This window comes from Amblyomma mixtum, chromosome 6 (genome assembly GCF_055824585.1).
Source record: "Amblyomma mixtum isolate Tamu chromosome 6, ASM5582458v1, whole genome shotgun sequence".
NCBI lineage: Eukaryota > Metazoa > Arthropoda > Arachnida > Ixodida > Ixodidae > Amblyomma > Amblyomma mixtum.
In genome coordinates, this window is record NC_143017.1 from 72,903,108 (window position 1) to 72,929,776 (window position 26,669).

The window sequence follows — 26,669 nt, forward strand, 5'->3', positions numbered from 1 at the left end:
GTCCGTAACGAAATACAAAGACGAATGCAAAAAGCGAAAGTGCCCTGGTGCGCATGCGCGTTATCGACCGGCTTGAGAGAAAACCTGGCCTGGACATGGTGCAACGAAAAATTAGCGATCTTAAAGAAACATCGTCAGTGCAAGTGAACATTATTTTTCGCCACCATTATTATTTAGACAATTCGATCAAAACTGATGTTCCGCATAAGAAGACAGGAGCTTGGACGGGCAGGTTTGGTGACATCTTTTACGGCGTCCTCTAACAACTCGTCCAGCTGATTCCCGTGCCAAAATGGTAATCGTTTTAAATAAGTGTGTCCTTTGCTTTAAACCTGTGAAGCTTAACCTAAATTATGGATCCTGCAAAAACGAAGACGTTGAAGAAGGAAAAGGCATCGGTCAAATCGGAAGTCGGCTGTTGTGTGAAAGACGAGCTGCCTGAGGTGGACGCTGCGGACTGTGCTATTGACGTTAGTAGTCATTTGAGTAACGGGATTGATTTTAAAGAAAATGTGCCTGGAACTGAGAACATGGGCATGGTTTCTGGAACGCTGGAAACCGAAACAACGAAGCCGGTCAGGAACAACTGGATGAAGAGCCACATCGAGCAGTCAATCAGGTGATGGCAGCGCGCTAGCGAGCCCGCGACGCTTGGATCGAAACCGTAAACAATGACATTTTATTTCTAGCGGCGTGGCATCGTAAGTCATTGCTGAAAAACTCTCCGTTTGCTCCTACTGAGACCTGACGACTCGTTCTCGTGTCTCTGTGTTGGAGCGCCTTGCGCGAGCGCGGCGCTTTTGTGCACTTAGCGCCAGTGTGCCTGCATGGCTTCGCCCGCCGCCTGCCGCGGATGCATGCGCGCATGTCGGCGAGTTGCTCTGCCGTGCTCGAAACATTGCATCTCGGAATTGACGACGGTACCATCCGTTATTCGTGACAGCTTATGCCGCTGACGCATCAGCCTTCCCAGTCCCTGCCGCTGTTGCTTTGTTTGGGAACAACGCTTTGCGAGTGAGCGAAAAAGAAACAAACAAAGAAAAAGAGACCCTTCATTTGTGTGTTTGTGTTTGCGAGTCTGCGCTATGAAGCTGCACGGAAGTTGCTTCAGCCTCTAAGCGCCGGGGCCCGTTAAACGCGGGTTCGTCCACGCCTGCCTGCAGCTGAGAATACAGCGGCGGTGGTGGTCAGGCACCAGGCATCGCGCGGCGTTGTGCGCCTGGAACGCCGCGCGCGCGCTGTACGTGGTTAATTGCGGCAGCCTGCTGGCTCCTTAGTTCGCGCGGCGTATGTATACCGCCCGCTGTCGGCAAGCTGGCCGCCACGACACCTTTGCTGGCAAAATGCTTGTGTAGAGGCCACGACGATCGAAATGTAGCAGTCCCTCTCACTCTCTCTAGCTTTTTTTTTTTTCCCCCACGGCGGCTCCTGCCGACCTGTAATGTGCACCGCTCAGCGTTGATTATTGTCATGTATGTCATGCAGAATGGTGTTTTCCGAAAGGTTATCAAGGTATCATGACAAAAAAATTATTTCCTGTATATCTTTTTCAGCTGAGTGAACCGTAAGTACAGCAGCAAAGCATGACATATGAGCTGTTCAGTTTCCGGGGGACCTTAAAGGGCAAGAACACATGATTTACAGATTCATTGAACATGCAACACCTTAAGAAGGTGTACGAAAACTATATAACCTTACGTTTTTGAAACAAGTATACTTTTATTCCATCGACGAATGTTTGAGCTGCAAAAATTGAATACCTTCGTGTACCTGTTGTGCTTTGTTGCGGCAGTTTAGTGGCATGTGAACAACTCACGTGTACACTTGCAGTTTGATGTTCAACATTTTTTTTATATATCTTTTTTTCAGTGAGGAAGCAAGGAAAAAGATAGCGGCTCTCATTGTAAGTCAAAATGCTTACTTTCGCTTTCTGTTGTGATTTTTATGACAGTGATGGCCTTTCTCTTTCGATGTGACTTTCTTCATCGTAGTATACCATGCCAGCATAGATGTCAGCGTCTGCAAGCAGTGAAAAGGTTACATAGTGATGACTGCATGTTGTAACTTCCCAACTAGGCAATCAGAAAACTAGATTTGCCTCAGAGTCTCTTTAAATTATGACTTTCCAGGCATATACTCTGTATTAACTGTGTGAACGCAGTGACTGTGACTCTGTTTCCTAGTCGTGTCATGCTTCTCTGGCTCTGCACTTTTACGTTTCCTTCTATTTCACCATTTTTTATATTTATAAGAGCTACTGTTAATGGCACAATTAATGTGCTGTTAGAGCACGATCACACAAAGAATAATTTCAAAAGGAATGAATTGTTTACCCTTCTTTCTTGAATTGTGCGTGCTTTGATGAAACGTTTCTACTGCTACACTTTGGAGACCTTCCTTTCTAATTTGTAGCCTTCGCCTAAATAAAGTATGTGTTGTAGTTTAAGCGCAGTTTTACCATGTGGGATGACTGTCACAGTGTATGCATGTCCAGAAAATTCCTTGTTCCAAAAAACTATCGCACAGTTCGCAAGAAAATGTCAAGAGGCTGCAGATGCTGCTACAGGAACAAATGCTCCCGAGTGGAGTTTTTGAGGTACAGAAAAAAAAAAGTTGTCATAAGGTTTCACTTGTTCCTGAAAGTGCCTTCAGGCACTTTTCGTGATGTTGAAATAACATTTTTTGGCAGATCATTCAGCCTCCACATTCTAATGAAAAAGTGAAAAAAGACAACTCCTTTTTTCTTTCCTGCTTGCATTCACAGGAGGATGTTGGCCAGCTGTCCGACATTGAGAAGCTATTTCTTTATCTCCAGCTTCCCACTGGGACACCAGTTGAAGCAGATCCTCTTAAGCAGTGAGTTTTTATTTTATTAGTGACATGCTATCGATTATTGGCGAGTGGCTGCATTACGAAAGAACCTCAACAATAAGTGCTGGGTATCCTCTTTCATTAAGCCGTCTTTGTGGATGAAAAATTCACAATAGCCGGAAGTATGCCTTTACTTTTCTGCCGCCACAGTCATATGAAAGCAGCTGGGATTTTAATATGATATATCTTAATCTGGTGTGGTTTATGGGGTTTAACGTCCCAAAGCGACTGAGGCTATGAGAGACGCCGTAGTGAAGGGCTCCGGAAATTTCGACCACCTGGGGTTCTTTAACGTGCACTGACATCGCACAGTACACGGGCCTCTAGAATTTCTCCTCCAAAGGAATTCCAGCCGCCGCGGCCGGGATCGAACCCGCGTCTTTCGGGTCAGCAGCCGAGCACCATAACCGCTGAGCCACCGCGGCGGCATATCTTAATCTAAATGTCTGGATTTTATTTCATATCTGCTTTGTACTTAGTTGGTCCCCTTGAAGTCTTTCTGATCATGTTTGTTTAAGCAGCTGGGCCATTAAGGTACATATGCTGGGATGCCACTTTATTATTATTATTAATGCTAATCAGATGATGACAAATTTTTGGCATTTCTTGACAAAAAGATTGCAGTAGCTCTGCTGCAAAATTTCTTGCAGTAGTGATGTTATGTCGCTAGAAATATATATATATATATATATATATATATATATATATATATATATATATATATATATATATATATATATAGCTATGCACTCCTTTTTTTTTTTAGTAGATACCATGTTAGGGTTCCACAACCTTCAGTACATATGCACACACACACTGTGATGATTTCCAGGCAGTGTTAATTTCGCAAAAGTTTTAAATGTGAAGTACTTGAGGGCAATGTTCCACAGGTTTTGAGAGATGAATACATTAAGATCGAAATGAACTTTACAGTGAAGCACAGGCTGTGTCTGGCCCCAGGTTTTGAGGCATGCTAACAAAGTTTCTGTGCGCCTGCAGTGTAGGCACTAAGCGACATTTTTAGGGGGAAAGCTTCCTTTAGAATGTTTATTAATGAAGTCATGGTCCTGAAATCTCCATGGAAAATGTATTTTTTTGTGTGCTTATTTTAAATGTCTGATTTAATTTCATGTAAAACAGGTCCTTGTGCATTGCTGAAATGCATGACATTGGTTTGTCTTGACATGAAGGGATGCAATGAGGGTAAAATTATCATCCTGCCTGTTATAGAAGTTGTGTTAAAGAGTTCTGAAGGTGCCACTCCAGAAACAGGAATACAGATGTTCCATTTCTGAAGTGGCAACTTAAAAACCCCACAGCTCAACTTCCATGATAGGCAGGATGATAATTCTACCGTTATTGCATTCTTTGATATCAAGGCAAACCAATGACATGCATTTTAGCAAGTTTCCTGCAGCAAAATTCATTCAGTGCTCTCTCCAAAAAAACTTACCTTACGTGTCGCATAAGTGCACAAGAACTTGTTTTACATGAAATTAATATTTATGATCGGCACACAGAAATACATGCTCTCTGAAGATTTCAGAATTGTGACTCACTAATATTTTTTTTTTTTTGAGAGTAGCTTCCCCCCTTAAGCCACAGCTTTGTAGGAGTTGTAGTGGAAACGTGGCCAGGATGTCAGTTATAGGCCAGCTTAAATTTCGACCTTCGTCAGAGGCTGTTAAGCTGCCCAGGTTCGCTTTTCGTTTCATTCTTTAACCTCTCTGGCAACATGCTAATTTGGCTTTCTCTTCTTCCTCTCCCTTTTCTGCATGTGCTATAGTCAGCCTTGCTCTTTTCAGTGATTTTTCCGAGTAGCACTCATTCTGGCATAGCTTATTTCAGATTACTTTGCAGATGTAGGGGAATGAAATTCAAAATTTATTTGTGTTTTCTTTTCTTTTTTCTCTTAGTGATGAACAGCTTACACAGAAAATAAACGTGATGGCTATAGTGGGTGCAAAAATCACATTGAAAGGAAATAAAAAATTACGATGGATTCTGAGGAACGGAAAAGCACAGTAACTATCTCACTCTTGGCGGTAGTCTTAATTGCGTGGTCAGAGTAGGGATGACGCAGGTGGTGAAAGTAGGGAGAGAGAAAGAGGCCATGTAGTGAAGTGTACCGGATTAATTTCAGTTAACTTGGGTTTCTTTATTTTTATGCTCACACACTGTAGCCTTTCTTGGGACTATGACAGTAGTGTGCACTGACACTCTTGAGTGGGCTCTGGCATCACACAGTAAGCAGATGGGCTGAAAAAGGGGAGTGGCCATGGCTATCTGCAATAAGGAGGGCTTCTGCAGTCCGGCAGGGCAGCACGGATTCACATTTTATTGTTGTGTTTTTCAATGGTGGCAAGCTTTGACAACAGATTTGCCGCTCGCTGTGCAGCACGCTACACTAGTAGCTCTGCAGCTGAGACGACAGCACTGCAACATTCCCGTAGTCCGGTGCCTAGGATTGCAGTTGGATGGTGCTGAAACCTGACGGCAAACCTGTAGGCTTGAAATAATATAGAGGATAGTGCAGCAATATATGGAAAGGATAATGATATGGGTAATGCTAAAGAGACTGCAAGGGAGCAGAGCAGGTCGGGGGACAAACACGAGTTTATGGTACCTCCTAGCAGAAATCAAGGAGAAGGAATTTAAATGGACAGGGCATGTAATACAGCAAGCAAATAGCTGACGGGCCTCTAGTATAGCAGAGGGGATTACAACACAAGGATATATAGCGTAGCAGGGGAAACAAGAATGTCAGGTTGGGAAGGGAGATTACCATATTTTCCGGTGTATAAGATGCACCCTTGTATAAGACGCACACGCCATATATGCAGGCTGACATTGAAAAAGTTGGTATATAAGATGCACCCATGTATAAGACGCACCCCAATTTACCCAGTTAGGCTAGTAAGGCTTAATTAAACACGCTTGAGCAACCATCGCGAAATGCACCGTACTTGTGAGAAGTTCTTGAGCAACGCTAAGTGATCGAAAAGGCAGCACTCACGCCATACCTACCCACGTTTTAGCAAAAAAGAAAAAATGAAAGAACTCTCCTTATGTCCGTAACAAAATTTTAATTTTACTTAAAACCTTCGAAGTCTTAATCTTCGGAAGTGCTATCAAAAAGTTCGCCCATTTCTGGAGGCAACGCAGCTGAAACATTCTCTTCGCGCTACGTACGTACTACTTACACGGAGCAAACAAAGTTGCAAAGGGTGAATAAAAAAAAAATGCCGGCTTGTCTTGGCTTGTCTTCACAATGGTGAGAAGCGCGATTGTCGCCATCGTTTGGCATTTCACATTACTTTTGCTTGGGGCCTCTGAAACGGCCGCATGTTTATGAACTCTGAAGTCGTCATCCCCGCCGTTTCATGACAAAGTTGACCTAAAAAAGTTGCGCACGGCAGTCCCCGTATTGGGGTATTAACCGTGTTACAACTGCGTCATTGGTAGTGATATTTTTTCTGTGAAAAAAGCTTGAACATGAACATGAGTAGTTTCTGAACTAGCAAAAAAAAAAACGAAAAATTAGCGTACAAGACGCACCCTTGTACAGGACGCACCAGCAAGATTTTTGAAAAAAAGCTGCGTCTTATACACCGGAAAATACGGTAGGAAGTTTGCAAGGATAGGGTGGCTGCAAGTGGTGAAAAACAGGGCTGATTAGAGCTCACTGAGAGAAACCCCATGTCCTGCATTGGACATGACTGGTGTGGTGGCAGTGGTGATTATGGTGACCTATCACGCCAGTGGCTTCATTTCCATGTGATCCCGTTGACAGCAGTTCTTGCATGCCGAAGGCAGCATGTGCACAATGGGCACATTGTCATGAGCTCTTGTGCACTGCCTAGGAAATGTTCGGGCAATCCGTTGGGCAAGAAGGCAGACGCAGAGGTGGCACAGACTTACACATGGATCCAGAGCCACCTTGAAGAAGACCCGGAGACGTCGTTGCCTAAGCAAGAAGTGTACGAGGAATACAGGTGAGCCACATTGAGGCACAGGTTAGCACAGGCAACCCCAGTTGTTGGAACTCTGTGGAAATCGCACTCAAATCTCATATGTAGGCTCAGTGGAATTTGTGAGGTCGTAATGCTGAGTGAGCCGATCCAAATCTCATTCTGTGTGATCCCATGAACCTGTCAGCTTTTGACCTCATCCTAGTCATCGTCATCTTGTGAGTCTTGGTAAGCCTGTGTGATCTTGTGCTGACCTAGACTAATTGAGTTTTGTTTAGCAAGTGGGAAGCTTCTGTGTGAGTGGGGTATGTTAATTTGTCATGGTTGGTGGTGATGTGTAACAGTGTCATGTGTTCTCCAAACGTTTTGCTCAGTAGTCTGCGGAGCAACTTTGCAGAGAACTGGGCTACTCGGCTTGTGTATGGGATGCACTGAAACAATGTGTGCTGGGAGCGTGATGTTGCTGCAGAGGGACTGCCTGTTTTGCTCATTCAGCTTTCAGAATTGCTGCCGACATATTTGAATGCCCTGGGCATTAGTGTATTGGTAGAGAGTGTGCGCATGCAAGGTGCATCATCGAGGTTGTATTTTTGTGCACTGCACCCGCTTTTTACACTTTATTTCAATTTGCAGGAGTTTCTTTGAAAAGAACAAGATTGAGCCACTGTGTGCTGCTGACTTCGGCAAAGTGATGAAACACGTGTTCCCATCAGTGAGACCACGTCGACTTGGCACAAGAGGCAATTCTAGGCAAGTACTTCAAGCCACGGTTTGTTGCCTCACTGTGCAGAATGACAAGTGTTATCAGTGCTGAGTGCTGTCAGTTTTGTGCATTTCCGTTGAATTGCCATGCGCCGTGTCCTTGTAGGTACTGTTATAGCGGGCTTCGTAAGAAGTGTGAAATGAAGTCACCGACTCTACCAGACTTGCTTTCGGCAAGCGATGACTCATTGACCAAAGTGAGTGTGATTGTATTCACTCATTGTGACATACGTACTGCATGGTTCACAAGGCATTTGCACAACTGTTTTCAAAATGCCTGTGTAGTTGGTTCACTATCTTAAACTGAGCTAATTCATGTGTATTGTTTTAGACAATTTTAGATAATCAACAGTGATTTCAAATACACCACTTTGAACTGCCAAATTGTTACAGTGCTTTCAGTGAACTCAAACTAGGAGTATGTCAAAGATATCAAGCAAGTAGCCATTTTTGCCATGTATCCACAGCTAATTGCTGACTTTTCTTAGATGGCACTATTTATATCTATAGCCAATCCATCATCAAGTTTCCTTATCCACTCTTGCTGTTTTTTTATTTTCTCTATCTTTTTGCGACCTCTAGCAATGCATGTGGTTGCAGAAAATGTAAAGCAATTTTTGTGAAGTGCGCGATGATCCGTGTGTTTGCGACCTCTAGCTATGCATCTGGGCGCAGAAAGTGTGCAGCAATTTTTGTGAACTTCGCGATGACCCGTGTGAGATTTTGATGCATCATTAGCCGTGCTGCATCCGGTAGAACTGATTCTCGGTCAGTTGAAGTCATCTAAGCACCAAGAACATTTTATTGAAGTGATTTCTTGCGACCTTTTCCCTGGACATGCGTGCCTTACACACAGCTCATTAAACAACGAAGGCCTATTTGTGAACTGGCAAAACCTATTTGTGAACTGCGTGGCAAAGTGGTCGTAGTAGACCACTTTTTACTTCCGTACAGAAAAATAGAGAAACTAAGGAAAAAGCATTTCACCGTATGTTATAACATCGCATTCCTTTCCACCCTAGCTTGATTTTAGGAGAAAATACAATTGTAGATTTGTCACGAGTCTTGAGGTTACTGAAAGAAGGAAATGTGTCAAACAAGTGTAAAACTTTATGAAAAACTTGGTAGTTGTTTAACACAGCAGAGAACTATTTCTAACCCTGTGTTGGTGCATGATAACCGTCGTCGCCTATATGCCATTAAACCTCGCACAACAGTCGGTAACCATGCAGTCGCAGCTTTTTTTTGTGGTCACGGCTAATTTTGGGGGGCTCATTGTTCTTTGGTGTGGTTCAGGAGTGCCCGCGGGATGGCTCGGAGGAGGAGCTGAGCCAGGCATCCTGGCTGCTCGTGCGTGAATGGGCCGAGAAGATGCTGTCCAACAAGTTCCCCACCGTACGCCACCTGGCACGACATCTGGTGGACAGCACATTCGTGGATGCCCGCTCAGTGGCCGCAGCGACTGTGCTCTCGGCCAAGGCGCTGGGCACCGACAAAGGTCAGCTTGCTTCTCCTCGGTGCATCTCCTAACACACCCTCTTGTTGCAGTGCATACTGTGTCGCATGTCAGATTCATTCCAAGTTGCACTCGCAGCGTGAGGCTGTTCCCATACTAAAACACTTCCGGCATTTTACCTAGTGGATGCACAAGTTGCAAAGGACTAAAAAAAAAAAAGCAGGGTACGGCCCTGGTCTTTGCTTCATTTTTTGGGCAAAGTTAACCAAACAGAATTTCTCCCATTGTTTCCGGACTGTTGTAACCCTAGATGTAACCCTAGATGTGCCAGCCGCGGTGGCCCAGTGGTTATGGTGCTCGGCTGCTGACCCGAAAGACGCGGGTTCGATCCCGGCCGCGGCGGCTAGAATTTCTTTGGAGGAGAAATTCTAGAGGCCCGTGTACTGTGCGATGTCAGTGCACGTTAAAGAACCCCAGGTGGTCGAAATTTCCGGAGCCCTCCACTACGGCGTCTCTCATAGCCTTAGTCGCTTTGGGACGTTAAACCCCATAAGCCAAACCAAACCAAACCTTCTGAATTGTCTGGGGCCTTCTGAATTGTGATCAAACCTTCCAGTTGCACGAACACGACCTTATTTCTCCTGAAAAACCTCCCCAGTTTTATGTGAAAATATTTGTTTTGAACAAACTCGTTGGATATAGACTGTTTTATGAAAGGTGCCACCATCTTGGTATGGTAACGCCATCTAGTGTCTAGGCTGGCAATATTCGCCGTACTGGTATGTGCGGTCGCATTTGTGGAACAGGGCGCAAGTGGTACGAATTGGTAATTCAAAGCTTCCACATTAATCTTGTTGCATTCTTGGAAGTTCCCGACTGAGAGAAAAAGCTTTTCATGCAGCAGTGAAGCTGTTCAATTGAAAAATGATCGGGGCTTAGGTGTATGATGAGGCCAGTTGTGCATGCTCATGACTGACATATGGAAGTAAAATCTGGCCAGGGGTTGTGCGTAACTGTGTGTAGTGCAAAGCGGCGGTGGCGTATAAAGCTGGCTGCAACAGGGTTGAAGAAAGAGATACGAAGTAGCTGTTATTCTGGTATACTTTTTATGGTCGTTGACTGAGTTCTAGAAATAGACTCGGGGAACAGTTTGCACAATTTGAAGCTAGCAAAGGTAATCATTTCGTTACGACTGTTGTAAGTGCAATGTTAGTCGTGCTACATTTGCTGAGTGCACCTATTATGCGTACACTCAGTTTACTGTTGGTGCAGCTACGGTGTGGAGTTCTGATGAAACATCTCCTGTCATTTATGTCCTGAGCAAAAGCCTGGTTTATGTACACTTATTTTCTAGTGTATTTGATATGGAGAAATTTGGGTATTTCCAGTACTGGCTTTTGTACACATAGCCACATTAACAGGTACTAACGGCTAGAAAAGTGTTTTTCTAGAAATGTGTTTTTGGCAAAAAAAACATCATTGTGGTACTGCCTCACTACCCAATAAGTTGACAACCAATTAATTAGGAATTGATACCATCAGGTAGAGCATGCATGTCCTGTCATACCTTCATAAATTTCAGGTGACGGTGCTGAAATAATTTTGTGCTACCAACCGGCGTCCCGTGAACTTGTGCTGCCGATAGTACCTTTCGTTTATAACCCAACTTAAGCATCCATGGATATTACATTTCTGGCCACCCGTTCTCCACCAGCAGTGTTCAGGGCATGCACGAGATGCTGCTGATAGAGCGAAACATTTGCGGTTGGGGCTTGCAATCCAAAAATGCTGCTTGTCTTTGTTCGATGGAAAGCGTTGCAACTGAAACAGCCAATAGTGCACATACTGTGGCTATTGATACAATTCGCACTTTTCTGTATCTTTTTTTTTTTTTAGCTTTTGATAGTAGTTACTGCTGCGAGAGCAGCACAGTGATAGCCGTACCACTTTGAATCTGGATTCAAGATACCTTGCAGCTATTTCATCACTTAAATGACTGTGTAGCACGGTAGCACTCACATGTTCTGATGTACCATGCCTTGGCATCTGCGGTCAACAGCCATCTACTCCGCCGTGTGCGCATACCAGGGAAGAGGAATGGCACTGGGTGCGCTGAGTTCAGTGCTGTTTTCCTCCTCGTTGCGAAAAGGGTGTATAGCCGCATTAAATCTCTGGTATGTGTTTGTTATCCGACCAAAACCAAATTAAAGTCAAAGTTACTGAAGCTGCATCATAGGCTTACAAATTTTTTAGACTTATTCGGGCCCTTGTGATGAACCGCCAGATTTCTTGTTTCTGACCAATTTTTCAAAAGTAGTGAAGTGTTAAAATTCGCTATTTTTTTTCTGTTACGTTTTTTACAGCACGTTTCAGCATGTTACAGTTGCTGTGGGACTTAAGGTGCCTACTTGTACTTAAAGACATTCACTAAAGATCTCTTGGCGATAGTCAGCACTATGAGAGCACCCCTAAAGTTATGACAAGCACATGGGGAGAGCTTTCTTTCGAGCCACTAGGTGCCACATTACACTTAGCTGGGGCTAGAGCGTTACAATACCCAACACAGCTGCTTCCATCCAGTGTACAGACACATCATTTTTGTGACAGAATCAGTTTCACATTTGTGTAGCATTACTGCGAATATCAGCATTTTTTGGTCTGCAAGCCAAGACGTCGTGCAATGCTGCTGCCAGGCATGAAGCCTCATTTTGAGCAAAAATTCAGAAAACCCATGCCTACACCACATGTCTGCACAACCTGTAGCCTCAAAAATGCATCTTCTTTCTTTCCTTCTTTCTTTCTTTCTTTTTAAGGCGGAAGCCTTTAATGCCTCATCTTTGTAAGCAGGAGTTGTCGACAGAAATGTCACGCTTTTCAATTGGACCAAATGGTCGGGACGTCAGAGAGCGCGAATTTCAAACGGTGCCAATTGTACTTAGGCTAGTAACCATGCAACCAATTAAAGGGGTCGTATAGTGATGCTCCAACTAAGTGAGACTGAGTTTAGTTCATTGCTTAATTAATTAATTAGCCTAATTAAGCTTTCTAGTCAGACCAGATAAATAAATAAAACTTAGAAGGAATTTGGTCGAGTTTGAAAATCGAACCAGGGTCTCCGGAGTGCGAGACGGGCACGCTACCACTCCGCCATGTCAGCTCGATGGTTTGGAATGAACAAAGCGTTCACTCCCATCTTCCTCCCTTCCCTTAAGGGGAGGTTCAGGTGTCCACTGAGATATGCCACAGATACATTTCCTTTCCTCAAAAACTAATTTACCGACAATTAAGAGGTAGAGCGGAACGCGATGGCGTTCTGTGGACTCCCTGGCAGCGTTGCGAGACGGTATCGCGTTCCACACTCAGAGACGAAGCTTAAAATCGTAACCACACATCAGTGACACTAGCAGCAACATCGTGCTTAAGGCTTTCGCCTCTCCGCACTTTAGGTCAACAAAGCGCCCCCCTGAATGTTTTTCTTTCTTTCTTTCTTTCCTTCTTTCTTTTATTTGTTGGGGCGTTGGATTCATTGCGCCTCTGTCGCATCACACAAGATGATGGAGTTCTCCTCCTGAAGGTTCTCGTCTCGACTACAGGTCTCGAGACAACGGTTGGCAACACTATGAAAATGGCATTATAGTCAAATGGATAAAACATCATATCTTTATGACCACACTTCAAGTACAGTGTGCTCTTTGCATGTTTGTTCAAAGTAATGTTACAGAGCTGCAGAAAAAACATCCTAATAATAAACAGTGAATTAATTGGGAAGGAGCTTGTATGAGGGTCAGAAAACTAGCATAAAGCGATAGCTCACTTAAGAAAGCAATCTTTCTTTTGCACTTGATCAGCTATTGGTGACACCAGGCTGTTATGGTTATACCTACATTTCACACACTTTATACATTGTGCAAGTTCGCAGCTTGGACTTGCCCTCTTACTCATGGGATTGCCATGGTTGAACGTACAACCCACATGGTTTGTACCCACAGGTTTGAGAGGTACAGTACAGCTCAATTTAAAAGGGAACAGCTATTTATTGTTCAAAGAAGCTCTCCAAGCATAATTTCCTAGCCTTGCTTTTGGAGGCGGCCTTTTTACTGGCGTCTAAGCCTCCAGTCATGCATTTTGACACAGAATTGAGTAGATATATGCTTTTGAGCATAGCGAGTTGCAATTTAAATTGGAGCAGTCTATTTCTACCCTGTTGGTGGGACATAACATAGTTATTCAGATTACCAATACACCTGTACAGCACACAGTCATCCGCAAATAGTCATACACAAGAAATAGTACAGTCACAGATGTCATTTATGTAAATGAATAACAATAGTGTGCTTAGAACGGACCCTTGTAGTTCAACTGAAGACACATCTACACCATTCGACTACCCTCCATTTGAATAGTACATCTGCAGATAAGCATATAGTATTGCAAATTACTAGGCATGTGCGAATATTGATAAGTTTGAATATCGGATCAAACAGTAAAGTATTCGATATTCAATTCGATCCGAATGTTTGGTATTCGAAATCCGAAGTAGTTGTCTCGAGCGTATAACGTTTTGGCGCGTATCCCAAAGCTGAGACACGCATGCTCGCTGCAAGCGAGCAGGCAGAAGCACCTTTTTTTGTGGAATAGAAGCATTCTAAATATTTGCTTCGAAATTATTCGAAGGGTACTATTTGCTTCAAATTCGCTTTGAACCAAAAACCCGCTATTCGCACATGCCTACACATTATACTTCTGCACAATCACTCGGGCTGCACAAGGTGGCTGCCTCACCGTTAGCACTTGCTGCACAAAACACCGCGTAATGAAATTAGCAATGTAAACATCGAATATCTTGAGTGCTGCCACAGACAGTATTTTTATTTGATGAGTGTCAAGCACCATAATGGTCGGGCTTCTTGCCGAGTATGCGCTCTCTGTCCTCATACGGCCCGAGTCCATTGTGGCACAGTAGATGGCACGCATGTCAGCAGTGAAGGTTTTGCTTTTCTGGAGTTGTGGTGCCTGTGCAGACACGCTCACAGTGTCCTCATGGTGCTTTCGCTTGCAGCGAGCCAAGCCAGCAGCACACCTCGGGGCCCGGGCAAGCGGCGGGAAGCTCAGCAGCAGCTGCAGCGCAAGCTGCAGGAGAAGAAGAGGCTGGGCGACCAGAAGCGCAAGCTCACCGAGCAGCGCTCACACTCGGCGCAATCTTCGCAGTGTAGCACGCCAGTCGAGGGCCGCTCCCAGCAGCAGCAGCACCGGAGGGTGTTGGCTGCGACGCCCCAGGGCAAACGGGACCAGGCCTCGCCGTCCCTGATCTCGTCCGACGGAGACGTGGTGCGGAGACTGAAGGAAGAGCCTGTGGAGCCCAAGTTGCACACTTCTGCTCCGCCGGCAAACAACATCATATTTGTCCCCACTGTGCAGAGCCTGCAGCTTGGCACCCAGGACCCTGCGGGCAGCAGCAACGGGGCCATGGTCACGGCGGCGGCGGGCTGCAAGTACAAGAAGATCCAGCCGAAGCCAGCAGCTTGCCGGAGCACGGCGGTGGTGCTCCACTTCAGCCGGGAAGCTGGCCTTGCGGCTACGCCTACAGCTGAGGTGGTGCCGTCATCGCAGTCGCCTGTCGTAGTATGTGCCGATCCGATTGCAGAAGCAGGAGGAGCGTCCAGTGGAAGCAAGCTCAGCAGCATAGCCTCGCAGGTGTCCAAGGATGGAGCAAGCAGCAACAGTTCGGACTGGGACACCAAGCTCACCACGGAAGTGTGTGTGGGAACGATGAAGAGGCACTCGGAGGATGGAGAGGCCCTGCTTTGCAAAAGGAGGCACACTGAAGACAGTTCCAGGACACCCAAATTGGAAGCGGACAGCTTGGACTTGCTGCTGCCCACTGAAGGGGCAATCAAGGAAGAAATGTGTGTGGTGCATTTGGAAAAAGAGGTGCTGAACGAATATTATGGCAACTCCTCGTACGACACTTCCATTTTGGAGAAGCTAGCTTCTAAGGATGAGCTCTCGCAGGGGGCAGTGAGTAATGAAGTTATCGCACAGACAGGCGGCGATGCGTCGTCTAAGGCTCATTGTGCAGAGCATAAAACTGCACAGCTTTCTCAGCTTCGAATGTTGTTGGAGAGAAACCTGCCAATCTCATACCAGCGAAAGGACAGTGCTAAACTGCAGAGCATGGGCAAACAGAATGCAGGCTTAGATTGTAACATAGACCCGACACTTCTCTTGGAGAACCTGAAAAATGGAACGACGCTCAAGCAGGTCACCGTGCCTCAAAACAATGCATCCTCGTCAACAGTCCACTGGAAAACAAGTGCCTGGACACACTTACTCTCCAAAAGCACTGGACTACAGCCACAGGATGACCTCAGTGCCATTTTGCTAGATGGGTCAGTGAAACTGAAAGATACCATTGCAGATACAGGGAACCTCGCATGTGATCCAAGCATTCAGAATTCGTTGGACCAAATGCTTGCGGGAACTGGCCAGGTGTCTGTTGCACCCGTTCCTTGTAGCCCTAGCACCAGGGGACGTTTCTTCACGCCCATCTCGCCCCAAACAACTCCCCACCCCGAGGGCATCTTGCCCTCCCTCTCTTCCCCAGTAATGGCCGCCAGCACAGACATGGTCTCGGTGGCAGTTGGCACTTCTTCACAGCCGCCAAGTGCAACAAGCAGCCCCTTTGTGTCTCCTAGAGGAACACCGGTCCCCTGGACTCGGTCACGACACAGTTCGGGCCAAAGTGGCTATGGGGGCACCCCTCGACAGACGCCCTTCCAATCAGTGGACTCTGGAGTGTCATCGGTGTCCGGCTCCCCTTTTGTTTCCCCCCAGAGTACCCCAGTCACTGCAGGTCGGGTGCGCCACAATACGACCTACAACCCCAGCAAGGTGGTGACGTTCACCAACGGTGGCTACAACACAGTGCTGCCTGGGCGTGCCCGCCATAGCTCGGGCCCAGGTGGCCCTCCTTCCCAGCTGGTCTCTCCCCGCAGTGCTCCACTCTCCCCCATGGTGGGCGATTCTGGTACTCAGACCTCCGGCTTCTCGTTTCCAGCTGTCGGCGAGACGCCCACACTGCTGCGTTCACGCCATAACTCGGCGTCCAGCATACCACCCCCATCTCCCCAGTCGGCACCACTGTCACCACTGGTGTCTTCGTGCCCGCCTCCAGCGCCTTCGCTCAACGACTGCAGCAGTCTCGTGCCGAGCGACACCGACTCTGGCATGGGCCAGCCGCCTTCGAGTCCGAGCTGGATGGCTGGCCTCAAGGAGAGCATTGCCAACGCTCCCCCCCTGTGGCCGTCGTCCTCTGCCCGGCAGCGCCATGCCTCGGGCCCTGTTCTTCCGCACCGGCTGAGCATGGCCAGCACCAGCAGTGCGGGTGACCCTCTGGCACACGAGATACAGGAGTACCTTAAGAACACCACGCTGGTCAGTGGCGCACCCGCAGCCTATCGCAGCCGCTCTGTGCCTGTACACCAAATGCTGCTCCTCCAGGAAGAGATGGAGTCGCAAGGGCCCAGCGCTGCCATCGACAGTTTCTCCAAGTCTTACCCAGCCACCCCTAGCGTGGGTCAGTGTTTCAGTTTTCCCCAGCAACCTGCAGCTGCCGCGGACCCACTGACCTACACCGGCACAGAAACTTTGGCGCAGCAGGAGGACGTCTTTCTGGCGTCGGACTGGAACAGCACCCTGGAGAATGAGCCAGCAATGAAGTTTGAGGACAATGATGACTTCGACGCCGAGCTGCAGTCGACCCTGGAAGACCTCAAGGACTGTGATGAGTTCTCGAAGTTTGCTAAGGAGTTGGACTTCACTGCCGAGAACGAGGACGACGAGATGACCTGAGTGGGCAGCGAGGTATTTTTCTCCGAGGGCTGAGCCTCCGCAGACAGCTGACGCGACTGGCAGCCGTAGGTCTTTTGTTCTTCCTGTTGTTAAATTTTGTATACATGACCTCTTGCATGGGTGAGGCCTTTTTGTTGTTGTTAATGTTGTTGTTGTTGGCTTTTGCTTTTGTTGCATGAAAGTTGGAGTGTCACTTATTAATGGAATGCCCATCAATGGCCAAGTATTTACCATGTGAACCAGCTACCACTGAGTTGGAAGCTTCGTGGGCAGTGGCCACCCTATTTAATCAGGTGCTGTGAGGGTGGCTGAGGAAGTGGGGTCTTTAATTTTTTTTTGCAGCGGCATTTTTGCACTGAAAACCTGCGGCTGCCAGTGGCCAGCATTCTGACTGGTGGGCTTTTTGGCTCATTCATTTTCCCGTTCTTAATCCCTTGTTTTGCTCTCGAAACACTGTTTGCAGTTGTGTTATATTGTGGCAGAAGGCAAAGCAGATGAAGGGTTTGCAGAAGGCTCCTGTTAAGTAGGCAGATAATGACACCTGTTTGTAATATATATATACTGTATGTGTGTATCTTCATTTTGAGGGCGCACAGGTTTTAAAAGAGTAGCCTTTGACATCTTTTATCTTCTGTTTTACAAATATGATGTGTTGTCCTCTGTACTTCTTACTGTGTTATAGTAATCCCACCTTTACTTCTTTTTTTCCTGTTTTAACGTTCTCGCTTTGAGAGCTTGTTTTGTTCACTAGCCTGAGTGACCAAGGTTGATGTCTAACGTGTCGTTTTAAGAGGTGCAAACTTTGTAGCTTGTAGGAGGTTGGTCGTGATGGATGAGCATGTTGAATCTTGCAGTTTGGAGAGTGTCTGAAACATTACATACTGTTTCATGTCTGGTTAGCAAGGCTTACTTCTCAATTCGCTACCAGATCAAACTAATTGTGATTGGCGATTTTACATTATCCTACTCTTGGGCAGTTATTTTTATGTCTGTTTCCAACCCAGGTAATGACACGTGCATGTTGAATTGAAGGCGCATTTGAAAGAAAAAAAAGATGTAGCACTATCGATGCTAGTGAGGCAAAATTTACAATGCTGTCCATATTTTCTTGAGGGTGGTTTGGCTTTATCATTTTCCTTTTGGAAGACCTTAGAGACCATATGTGGACCCTGATTCGAAGAAGGCAGACATGTGGCACATTATACTGAGTTTAGCTTAAAATATTTGCTGCATCACATTCAATCTAGCACAGGTTTGATTTACTAAATTAATGCGAGGATTATGCATATAATCCTTGTCTTCTTGCAGCCACAGGAGCTCATTGTTAGATGCATATAGAACTGGTTTAGGAGACTTTGCTGCCACATATTCGAGATGAAAAGTACTGGTTAAACATGCTTTTCTAAAACTGTAATTCCTTTAAACTAGCCCCTAGCAATTTTCACTCAAGAAATCTTTCCCACTACTGCAAACATCAGTCAGCTTAGCAGAAGTGATGCAGACTATTTCCCACACATAGCTACTTCTTCTGAAAGAAAATAGAAAAACTACAAAATTCATTGCGTGCAATGCAGTTACCTACTAACTAAAAGTATAGCTTAAGTGTGATTACATGGATTACCATTTTAGATGTTCTACTGGTATTTTTAAGAATTCAAAATTGACAAGGGCTGTGACCGCAAATTCACTATCTGCACTATTTGTAGCGAGGAAGCAGCAGGACTGTTACTTGTAAAATTGCCGGTAAATGAATGGAAGCCTGCTTCGGGAACAGTAAGCTACTTTGAAATATTTAAGAAACGGTAGTTTACATGTCGAGTGGAAACTCTGAGGCTTGAGCAGCGTGTTTACTGCTTGGTTGGGGAGAAGTCCGGTCTCTTTATGATGTGGGTGGAAATTGTGCTAGAACGAAAAGGCAGTGGAGGGAGGGTGCCAAGTGTAACAGTTCAAATGAGATTATGGTCGTAGGAAAATGCTTGCAGTGTAAGAAAGTCTTTGAACGGGGCTCACCAAAGAAGGGAAGTGGTAGATGGAGACTGACAAGAACTGGAGGTGAGTGAAGCTGGCGGTTTCCCCTGTTTGTGTCCATACATTGACTAAAAGGACTTGTTCTCATTAGAGTAGGAGCGGTCATTCTTGGTGCGGCTTGTTCAAGCTCCACTCCCAAAGAACGGAGGAAATCCACGAACATTGTGGCTTGCGCCCTCTCGGGTACGGAGAAGAGCATTTTGTTGAAGTGAAGGAGGTTTAAAGGGCTGTGGCCATCAAGTGGGCAAGGTACCGCTCTCCAGTCGCAAGCAAATCCCACTGTACTCCATCTCGCAAGCTGTTTGAAGTGCTCTGAAGGCTGTGGCGATTTGAGCCAGTCAGAACACTATGCGCTGCGAAATGTGTTCCTCCACACCTCTTACCCCACGACTGGTGGCTCCATCCTTTAGAAGGAAAGAGCACCAGTGTTCAGCTGCTGCGGTCAGGAGACTCGGCCAAATCCGGCGGACGCCATGCTTAAGAATGGCGGCACACCACTTCGCCGCAAGCCTCTCAAGTGCTGCGTTAATGCGGTCTTTCGTGCTGATTTATCTGGTTAATGAAACATTCGCTATACTTTCAAAACAACATCCCGAACTACCTTGTCAATTACTGCAATAATTGTTTAACAAACAGTCACAACAATGCTCAAATATTCAACAGACTATTTTTTGTCTTCCTTGGCCCTGATTGGACGAGAGATAGCACTGCCTTTCACAGTGCCACAAACAGCTTGTGAGATCAATAGAGGCAAGGGCATACTGCAGCACCATCTATTGTGAGTACGTAGTTGTGGTATCTAATGCTAGAGCTTCATGTTCCCGCTTATGATCATGCAGCAGCTTGCAGTGTTCGTAGCCTTTCTTACATGAGGTCTGCTTTCATTGTTAAAATATATGAAATATATAAAAATATATAAAATGGATATAAAATAAAACCAATGGGACACTAAGGACAAATTGAAGCTGGCGTGTATCAATAGATTGCCGTGTTGTAATAATAAAAGAGCTTGCTTTTACTAGAAACAAAGATATATTTAGGAGTGTGTGAATATATAGTATACCCAGTTCGAGGAACGGATATTCGAGCATTTCCGAATATTCGCCGCCGACCGAATAATGCCAATTTTCATAAATCCAACCATATCTGAACTGCAGTATCTTGCCAAATTGTGCGAAGGTTGAATTTAATTTGTTAGAAAAGCAGTCCAAAGGCATCCTTCAATAGCTTTATTGGCATGAAACTCCCGAATATTCAAGAATTTCCGAATACTGCCAATTTTCATAAATCCAATCATCTCTTAACCGCAATATCTTGGCAAATTATTCAAAGATTGAATTTAATTTGTCAGGACAGCAGTACAAAGGTATCCTTTTCTCTTCCTTCTCCATTGTTTATCGTGTGCACCAGTCGCATTCGAAGCTCGGACCTCACGCAAAATTCAGCTATTGGTCGTTCCCACATACTTCACTTGATGAAAACAAGATGGCCTACCACCCATGTCAGCCAATCGCGAGCAGGATTGGAACTACTGCCAGCACAGAGCAGCTTTGTTTCCCAATGCCTTACGGCATATTCTAATCGGCGATCCAGAGCAGCTCTTCGAATCCGTGAAGGAGAACGATGTCTAGGGAGTCTAGGGACCATACTGTCGCACTTCCAGTCAGAACTCATGATCTGATTCCAAATCACTTATGAAATGCACTCTTCGGTTGCTTCAGATTGCGGCTTGAAATACGTCATTGTAAAATTCAGCCATCGCTGCAACGTCAAAGCAGAAGTAGGACAGACAGCCTTTCGCTGTCCAAAATTGAAGTTGTGGTAGGAAATTGTGCTTTGGAGGAGGAAAAGAGAAAACGTGTTAGCTGCAAACTTTCAAGCTCATTTCGGCAAATTATTGTACACATGTTAAAGATATATGATGATAATATTACATGTGCAGTAATTATTCATTTTTAAACGACTTCTCCAGTCACCAGGCGCACTAAAGCAGTCAAAACAAAAACTAAATGGAGTTCTCTACTCCTGACCGAGAACGAAAATGTTGGCGGCAGCAAGACCCAGCCTTGCGTGAAGCCGAGCGCAAACTTAAGACGTCTCATCGCCAAACCGAGCACCGGTGTCAGATTCTCGCTGAACTATTAGTTAAGCCACAAGCTTAGGAGTCGCAAATTTTTTTTCAATCTTCTGTAATGTGTTGCATACATAACGCCTGCACCTAATGGCACTCGTTCTGTCACCTTTACCTTTTTCATTTTTTTTTTTTTTTTAGAACTATTGTGAGATCTCTTTAATGTCGTTTCTGTCAACTATGATATGCAGGAAAGCCCACCTAAAAATTTCACATGGGGCACCCTAAACCCGATCTGAGGTGCCGTCGGCAAGCCATTGTAGCCTGTGCACCTCAGACCTGCGCGTAATGAAAGACGTGAGGATGATAGGAGAGTCCCTGTCGCTTGGCCCAATAGACAGCATGGCTGCATAGTTTCTGTTTCTGAGTAGTAGTAGTAGTGGTGGTTATTTATTGGTACATTTAATATGGAAGGTAAAAGAATGTTTGCTGCCCCGGCATCTGCTATCGCAGCTGGAAGCACCTGAGCTGAGGCAGCGAAATAAAGGATAGCAGGCAGAGTGTAGAAGTGAAAGGAAAGGGGTGAGGGGATAGTAGAAAGGACAGGGGTCTGAGTAGGGCGCCGATTTCGGATGCCAAATGGTGCACCGATGGTGATTTCTTTTGATTATGCTTGCTTAATTCTAGCAGCAAGCCGAAACTACGTGCTCTTCACAACAGGTTGTTCGTTGTTTGTGCGATGCAGCCTTCTCTAAAGGATTCACCGAGTTTTTGGCGTACGGGGGCAGCTAGCTATTCAGACAGACAGTTCAGACATTTCTTCTGGCCCCTTGTTGGAGTACAAGTTAGTGAGGTTTTACTGCCTATCATATTATTTTTAGTTGCCAGTCATTTTATATTGTCACTCATTTTGCATGACCCATTACAAATTGCTTATTGTTATGTTGTCTAATCAAGCAGTGTACATTTCTCTTCTCTCATGTTTTGATGTTTTTCTGTATGGTGCTGAGTCAGTGTGGCTTTAATTTCAGTAGCAGAACCATGTGTTATTTAAAAAATACATATTAGTACAAGTTTTGCCTATTTACCGTTTTGGAGATTTTTTTTTTTTCTTATTGAAGAGGCATAATTCGAACTCTGATAATTCGTAGAATTTCTGCATTGCGTAATTTCTAATGTAAATCTTACCGGATAATTCAAAGTGGCTGCGTGCACCAGCCTGGTTAGTTCGAAGGTCTGAGGTGCTGTGCGAGGATGCGATTCACGCGATTCAGTATTCGAAGGCATTTTTTTCACACCCATAAAGATTTTAAAACTATAAAAGGAAAAAAAAGGGAGGGGGGGGGGGGGCGTCATATGTACAGGCCATTTTCATTCACAAGTGAACCACCATCCACTTGCAGTCAGCAGTAATGGAGTTCATAATAGCATTGACGTCATTATTGTCATGACCTTGAATCAAATGGCAGAGAAAATTATTCCATTTACAGCAAAAAATTTTTGAACTGCCAAATGAACATCAGCAGAGCCACGCAAAGTGAAACAGTTTCACCAAGAGCAATGAGGGGGCACAGTTTTCCTCCGGCCATCTCAAAACTACATCTTGGCAAATTATCCGAAGGTTTAATTTAGTGCTGAATTTAGGGACGCTAAGGCCTTCTCTATCCAGTTATAGTTTTCAGTAAACATTGATTCTGTGGCTGTTTCTGTGTGGGTTGGCATTGGCCAGGCAGTAAAAGACGTATTGAATTTAAAAACATACCCACTACTCGATTCAAACTTGTTACATCCATACCAAAAAGGACTGGTTGCCGCTACTTTGAAACGTATGGCGGTGGAGCCTAGGCTGTGGGATCCGTGCCCAAAAATCAATGTCGACTAATGTGTTTTACTTGCGATGTTGGCCTGTATTGGCAGCACCTGCATTTTGTCTTGTGGTCATTTCTAGCTTATAAACGCTCCATTTTTGGCGAGAGTGGTTTTCTTGATTGGAAAGAGGTACAGTATCGATGCAGGCCAACTTGAGTTTGTTCTCGGTATCCCTTTAAAGTATTTAGGTAACGTGAATGTCAGGGTTGATCTGAAAGATCTAGACAGCCATTACAGCAGTGACTGTGTCCTCGAACCAGCGCAGTAGGTGGGGATGCAGTAGCTTTCATTATCAGAGAAGCCCGAATTTTAAAACAATCACTTTTTCATGTGAACATGCCGAGGCTGCACTTAGCGTACCATGGCACTGCAGCAGTTGAACAAGAGCTGCAGCCAGAAGTCGTGGTCAGTTGCTTCTTTTGATATATGAATGGAAAAATAGACTGAAGCATGTTTATCAGAACGTATCAATTGGTTTTTGACTGTGTTGTGCTTCCATTTCAAAAAATGTGGTTTACGCATTGTACATCTGCAGTGAGGGCACAAGCTTTCTGCAGTAAGAGAAAATCAGTCCAAGTGGTATGGTGGCATTTTTCATCACAACTAAATGCACTTCCGCCGCCGCAGTGGCTCAGTGATTATGGCTGCTGACCCGAAAGACGCGGTTTCGATCCCGGCCGTGCCAGTCGAATTTCAGTGGAGCGGAAATTCTAGAGGTCCATTACAGTGCGATGTCGGTGCACGTTAAAGAGTCCCAGGTAGTAGAAATTTTCAGAGCCCTTCACTACGGCGTCCCTCGTAGCCTGAGTCGCTTTGGGACGTTAAACCCACATAAACAAACAAACAAATGCACTTCCACTGCTTCATCCAGTAAGTGCATACTTCCACTGATTAATTCTCAAAGAAATTGAAGTCAGAATACCAGCCCTAATCGGCCGCATACTGCGCTGATTCCTTTTGTAACAGGTATTTTGTAGTCATCAAAGCCACTTGTCACCAGTAGCAATATCTGAAGACATTGGTCAGTGATTAGGCACTCATTTCTAAACAAGAAGGTGCACAGATCAAGACAGCATTCTTAGTGGCCTCATGTAAACGTCGAAACCTCAACTTCTGCTGGTCAGAAGGTGATCACATCACCGCAGAGCAGTGGCGTCATGAGTTTTCTGTTGCGACAGAACATGCTACTATGACACCACAAGCTTTACAAGACCTACCTGTTAAAGTGACAGGACGGTCAAGCATCAAAACCTCAGTAGGGACAACGATCCCCGCTATGTCCGCTCTTTCTGCACTTGATATGTGTCATGTGGTGCTCCACACAGCGCACCAACGGCAGGAAGAGTGTCCGCAATGTTGGAGCTCACACCGAACGTAAGCCGCACCGAGAATGACCACTTTCAAAATGTTGGCTCAGGAGGGAGGCACCATCACACGTTTTATGGTCTAGTTCTTTGGCCACGAAGTGTCACTTTGTGGTACAATGATTTTGGCGGATGGCTGGAGGTGGAAACATGTGGTACTTTTGTTGTTCTGCATTTTTGTCATGTGGTGCTGAAGGGTGAGGTGCGAGGATGCCATACAGTGACCATTGTATGCTTTCTTAGGAGCTGAGGCAAGAAAAGAGTTACGGCATTTAAGCTGACGTGTGCGCTATCTGTCGTGTCCATTTTTGGCATGTTTTACTATCCTTCACTAGCCTCCCTCTCTCTCACTCTGTCTATATCTACTTCCCTGTTTGTTGTTCTTAGCCTTTGTATATTTTGAACTTTTGAGTGAAGACGATTGTCGCATGGCATTTTAGTTTGCAGTTTCTTCAACTGGTTCAAGTTAGCAGTCAATGGATTGTGCTGGACAGAAGCGTTTGCACAAGGTTTATATAGTGCCTGCAATAATTTTATATATGTAAATGCTAGTAGGCCATTATCTATGTCAAAAAAAAAAATTTTTCATTATCTTTTTTTCTCTTACAGTCATAGTACTACTGCTCGGAGTACGTAGTTGTGATTTTAAAGCTGTTTCTTCTCCTCCTTCATGTTAGGCAAAACATTGTTGACCATTAACACTGCTGCCATGTGCATGAGGTAGCACAAATGGTGCAACAATGCTTGCAAAAATGTTGATATTGTTTGCACTCCTTTCTCTTTTCTTTTTTCTTCTTTAGTCTTGCACGCTTTTTGCACAGTGTGTGATTGTATGTATACTGTCCGTTGTGGCAGGTTGAATACGCGGTTTTCTTGTGAAGACAAAGGAAAAATGAGGCAAAATCGATGGCTGTATTACACCCTTGGCTGTTTATATGAGACACATCCCGTTAGGGGTCTTTCTAGGATAAATTGAGCCGCTCTGTGAGAAAGCCTGTACAGTTAAAAAAAAAAAATATTTGTGACACTGTAGAAATTCATGTTGTGAAGCTGTACGTCTTGTTCCAGTGTTCAACTCTTGACATGCAACACTTTTGCAAAATGTTGCCCACTTTCTGTTGTTGTTTTTATGAAGGCATTCGCATGCCTTCTCATCTGTCAGCATCATTGAATTAAGAGCTCTGCAGATGCTGACAATGAATGCAGAGCATACAAATTTTCTTTGTTTGGAAGCTTTGTTTGTAGTGCTTGGTATTCATGCTACGTAAGATATAATTGTGTCTGGAAAGTTTCACGTTTGCCATGATCAACATGCAGTTCGATCTGATTCCATGCCAAGTTTTTGCTGAAAGGTAAATTTAAAATTAGTTGGCCGGTGTTCCTGAATAAACCTCTTTTAATTCAACATATGTGGAGTGAATCATCTCATTTCTTCAAAAGTTTTCTTCAAACGCTTTCATTTGCACCACTCACGTCAGAGTTGTATGCTTAGTTTTCTTTTGAGATGTTTTTACCAGACGTCTTGACAGCTGCACAAAAAGTAAAGAACAGGACTGTGTCTCACTCGAGCCATTTTATGTCCTGGAAATTTTTTTTATGGCTGGGGTGGTATAATATAATGACTTCCTTGCCAATTCCATGTCATTTTTTTATTTCCAGCCCTTCATGATTGACCGAAGGGACGCCACGCTTAACGTTCACTCTTGGTTATTGGCTGATGCACAGGGCATGGCGTCGCTTCAGCCAATGGCGTGTAAAGAGGAAGATGAGCAGCGGCGGCAGTCGCACCGCTAGCGCGCGGCGCGAGATCGCTTTCTGGATGACCGAAGCTCGGACCGGCATTTTGGCTAGCAGCCATTAAGTTATTTCCCCGGAAATCCTGCTACAGGCGTAGTTTGGGAAATACATAAATGGCATCGGTTCGGGAAGGAATCATGGTATTATACCAACTGTGGTCACCATCAAAAGCATGGTACAAGCATGGTATGGTGGCGAAATAAATAATTACTAGTCTGTTAGAGTGGCTGCGGCTACCGCAAAGGGAGCGTTATACATCTCGCTGGTCATTTGCAGCACTGTGAAGGCTGTGGTGATCTGAGCCAGTTATAATGGCGTGCGCTGCAAAATGTATTCCTCCGCACCCCTCAGCCCCCACGACTGGTGGCTCCATCACTGCGGAGGAAAGAGCACTAGCGTCTGGCCATGGAGGAAGCAAAGAACTCGTGAGACTGGCCGACTCGATGGCGGCACACCACTATGGTAGCCACCATAGCACCACTTTGCAGCAGGCCTCCTCAGTGCTGTGTTCGTGTGGACTTTGCTAATTTAGCCAGTGAATGAAACGCTCGCTGTACTTTCACAACACCATCCTAAACTACCTTTTCTATTGCACAACGCTGCTCAAATATTTGAGGAGCTATTCGTTT

At 45.2% G+C, this 26,669-nt stretch overlaps 1 protein-coding gene across 1 annotated transcript; it reads left to right on the forward strand.

The window, feature by feature from the left end:
• Positions 1-56: 56 nt before the first annotated feature.
• On the forward strand, positions 57-25,650 carry LOC149339362 (uncharacterized). Its single transcript, XM_089548113.1, has 8 exons — positions 57-619; positions 1,870-1,903; positions 2,765-2,856; positions 6,735-6,866; positions 7,476-7,592; positions 7,711-7,801; positions 8,901-9,102; positions 14,120-25,650. The coding sequence occupies exons 1-8, from the start codon at positions 354-356 to the stop codon at positions 16,909-16,911; spliced, it is 3,726 nt and encodes a 1,241-aa protein (XP_089404239.1). The 5' UTR covers positions 57-353; the 3' UTR covers positions 16,912-25,650.
• Positions 25,651-26,669: the final 1,019 nt, after the last annotated feature.

Bases quoted from the DNA above. Each gene is read 5' to 3' on its own strand.
- LOC149339362 (XM_089548113.1), top strand. From the start codon at position 354: ATGGATCCTGCAAAAACGAAGACGTTGAAGAAGGAAAAGGCATCGGTC. The intron at 620-1,869 runs GTGATGGCAGCG...TCTTTTTTTCAG, and splicing joins CACATCGAGCAGTCAATCAG to TGAGGAAGCAAGGAAAAAGA. The intron at 1,904-2,764 runs GTAAGTCAAAAT...TTGCATTCACAG, and splicing joins AAAAGATAGCGGCTCTCATT to GAGGATGTTGGCCAGCTGTC.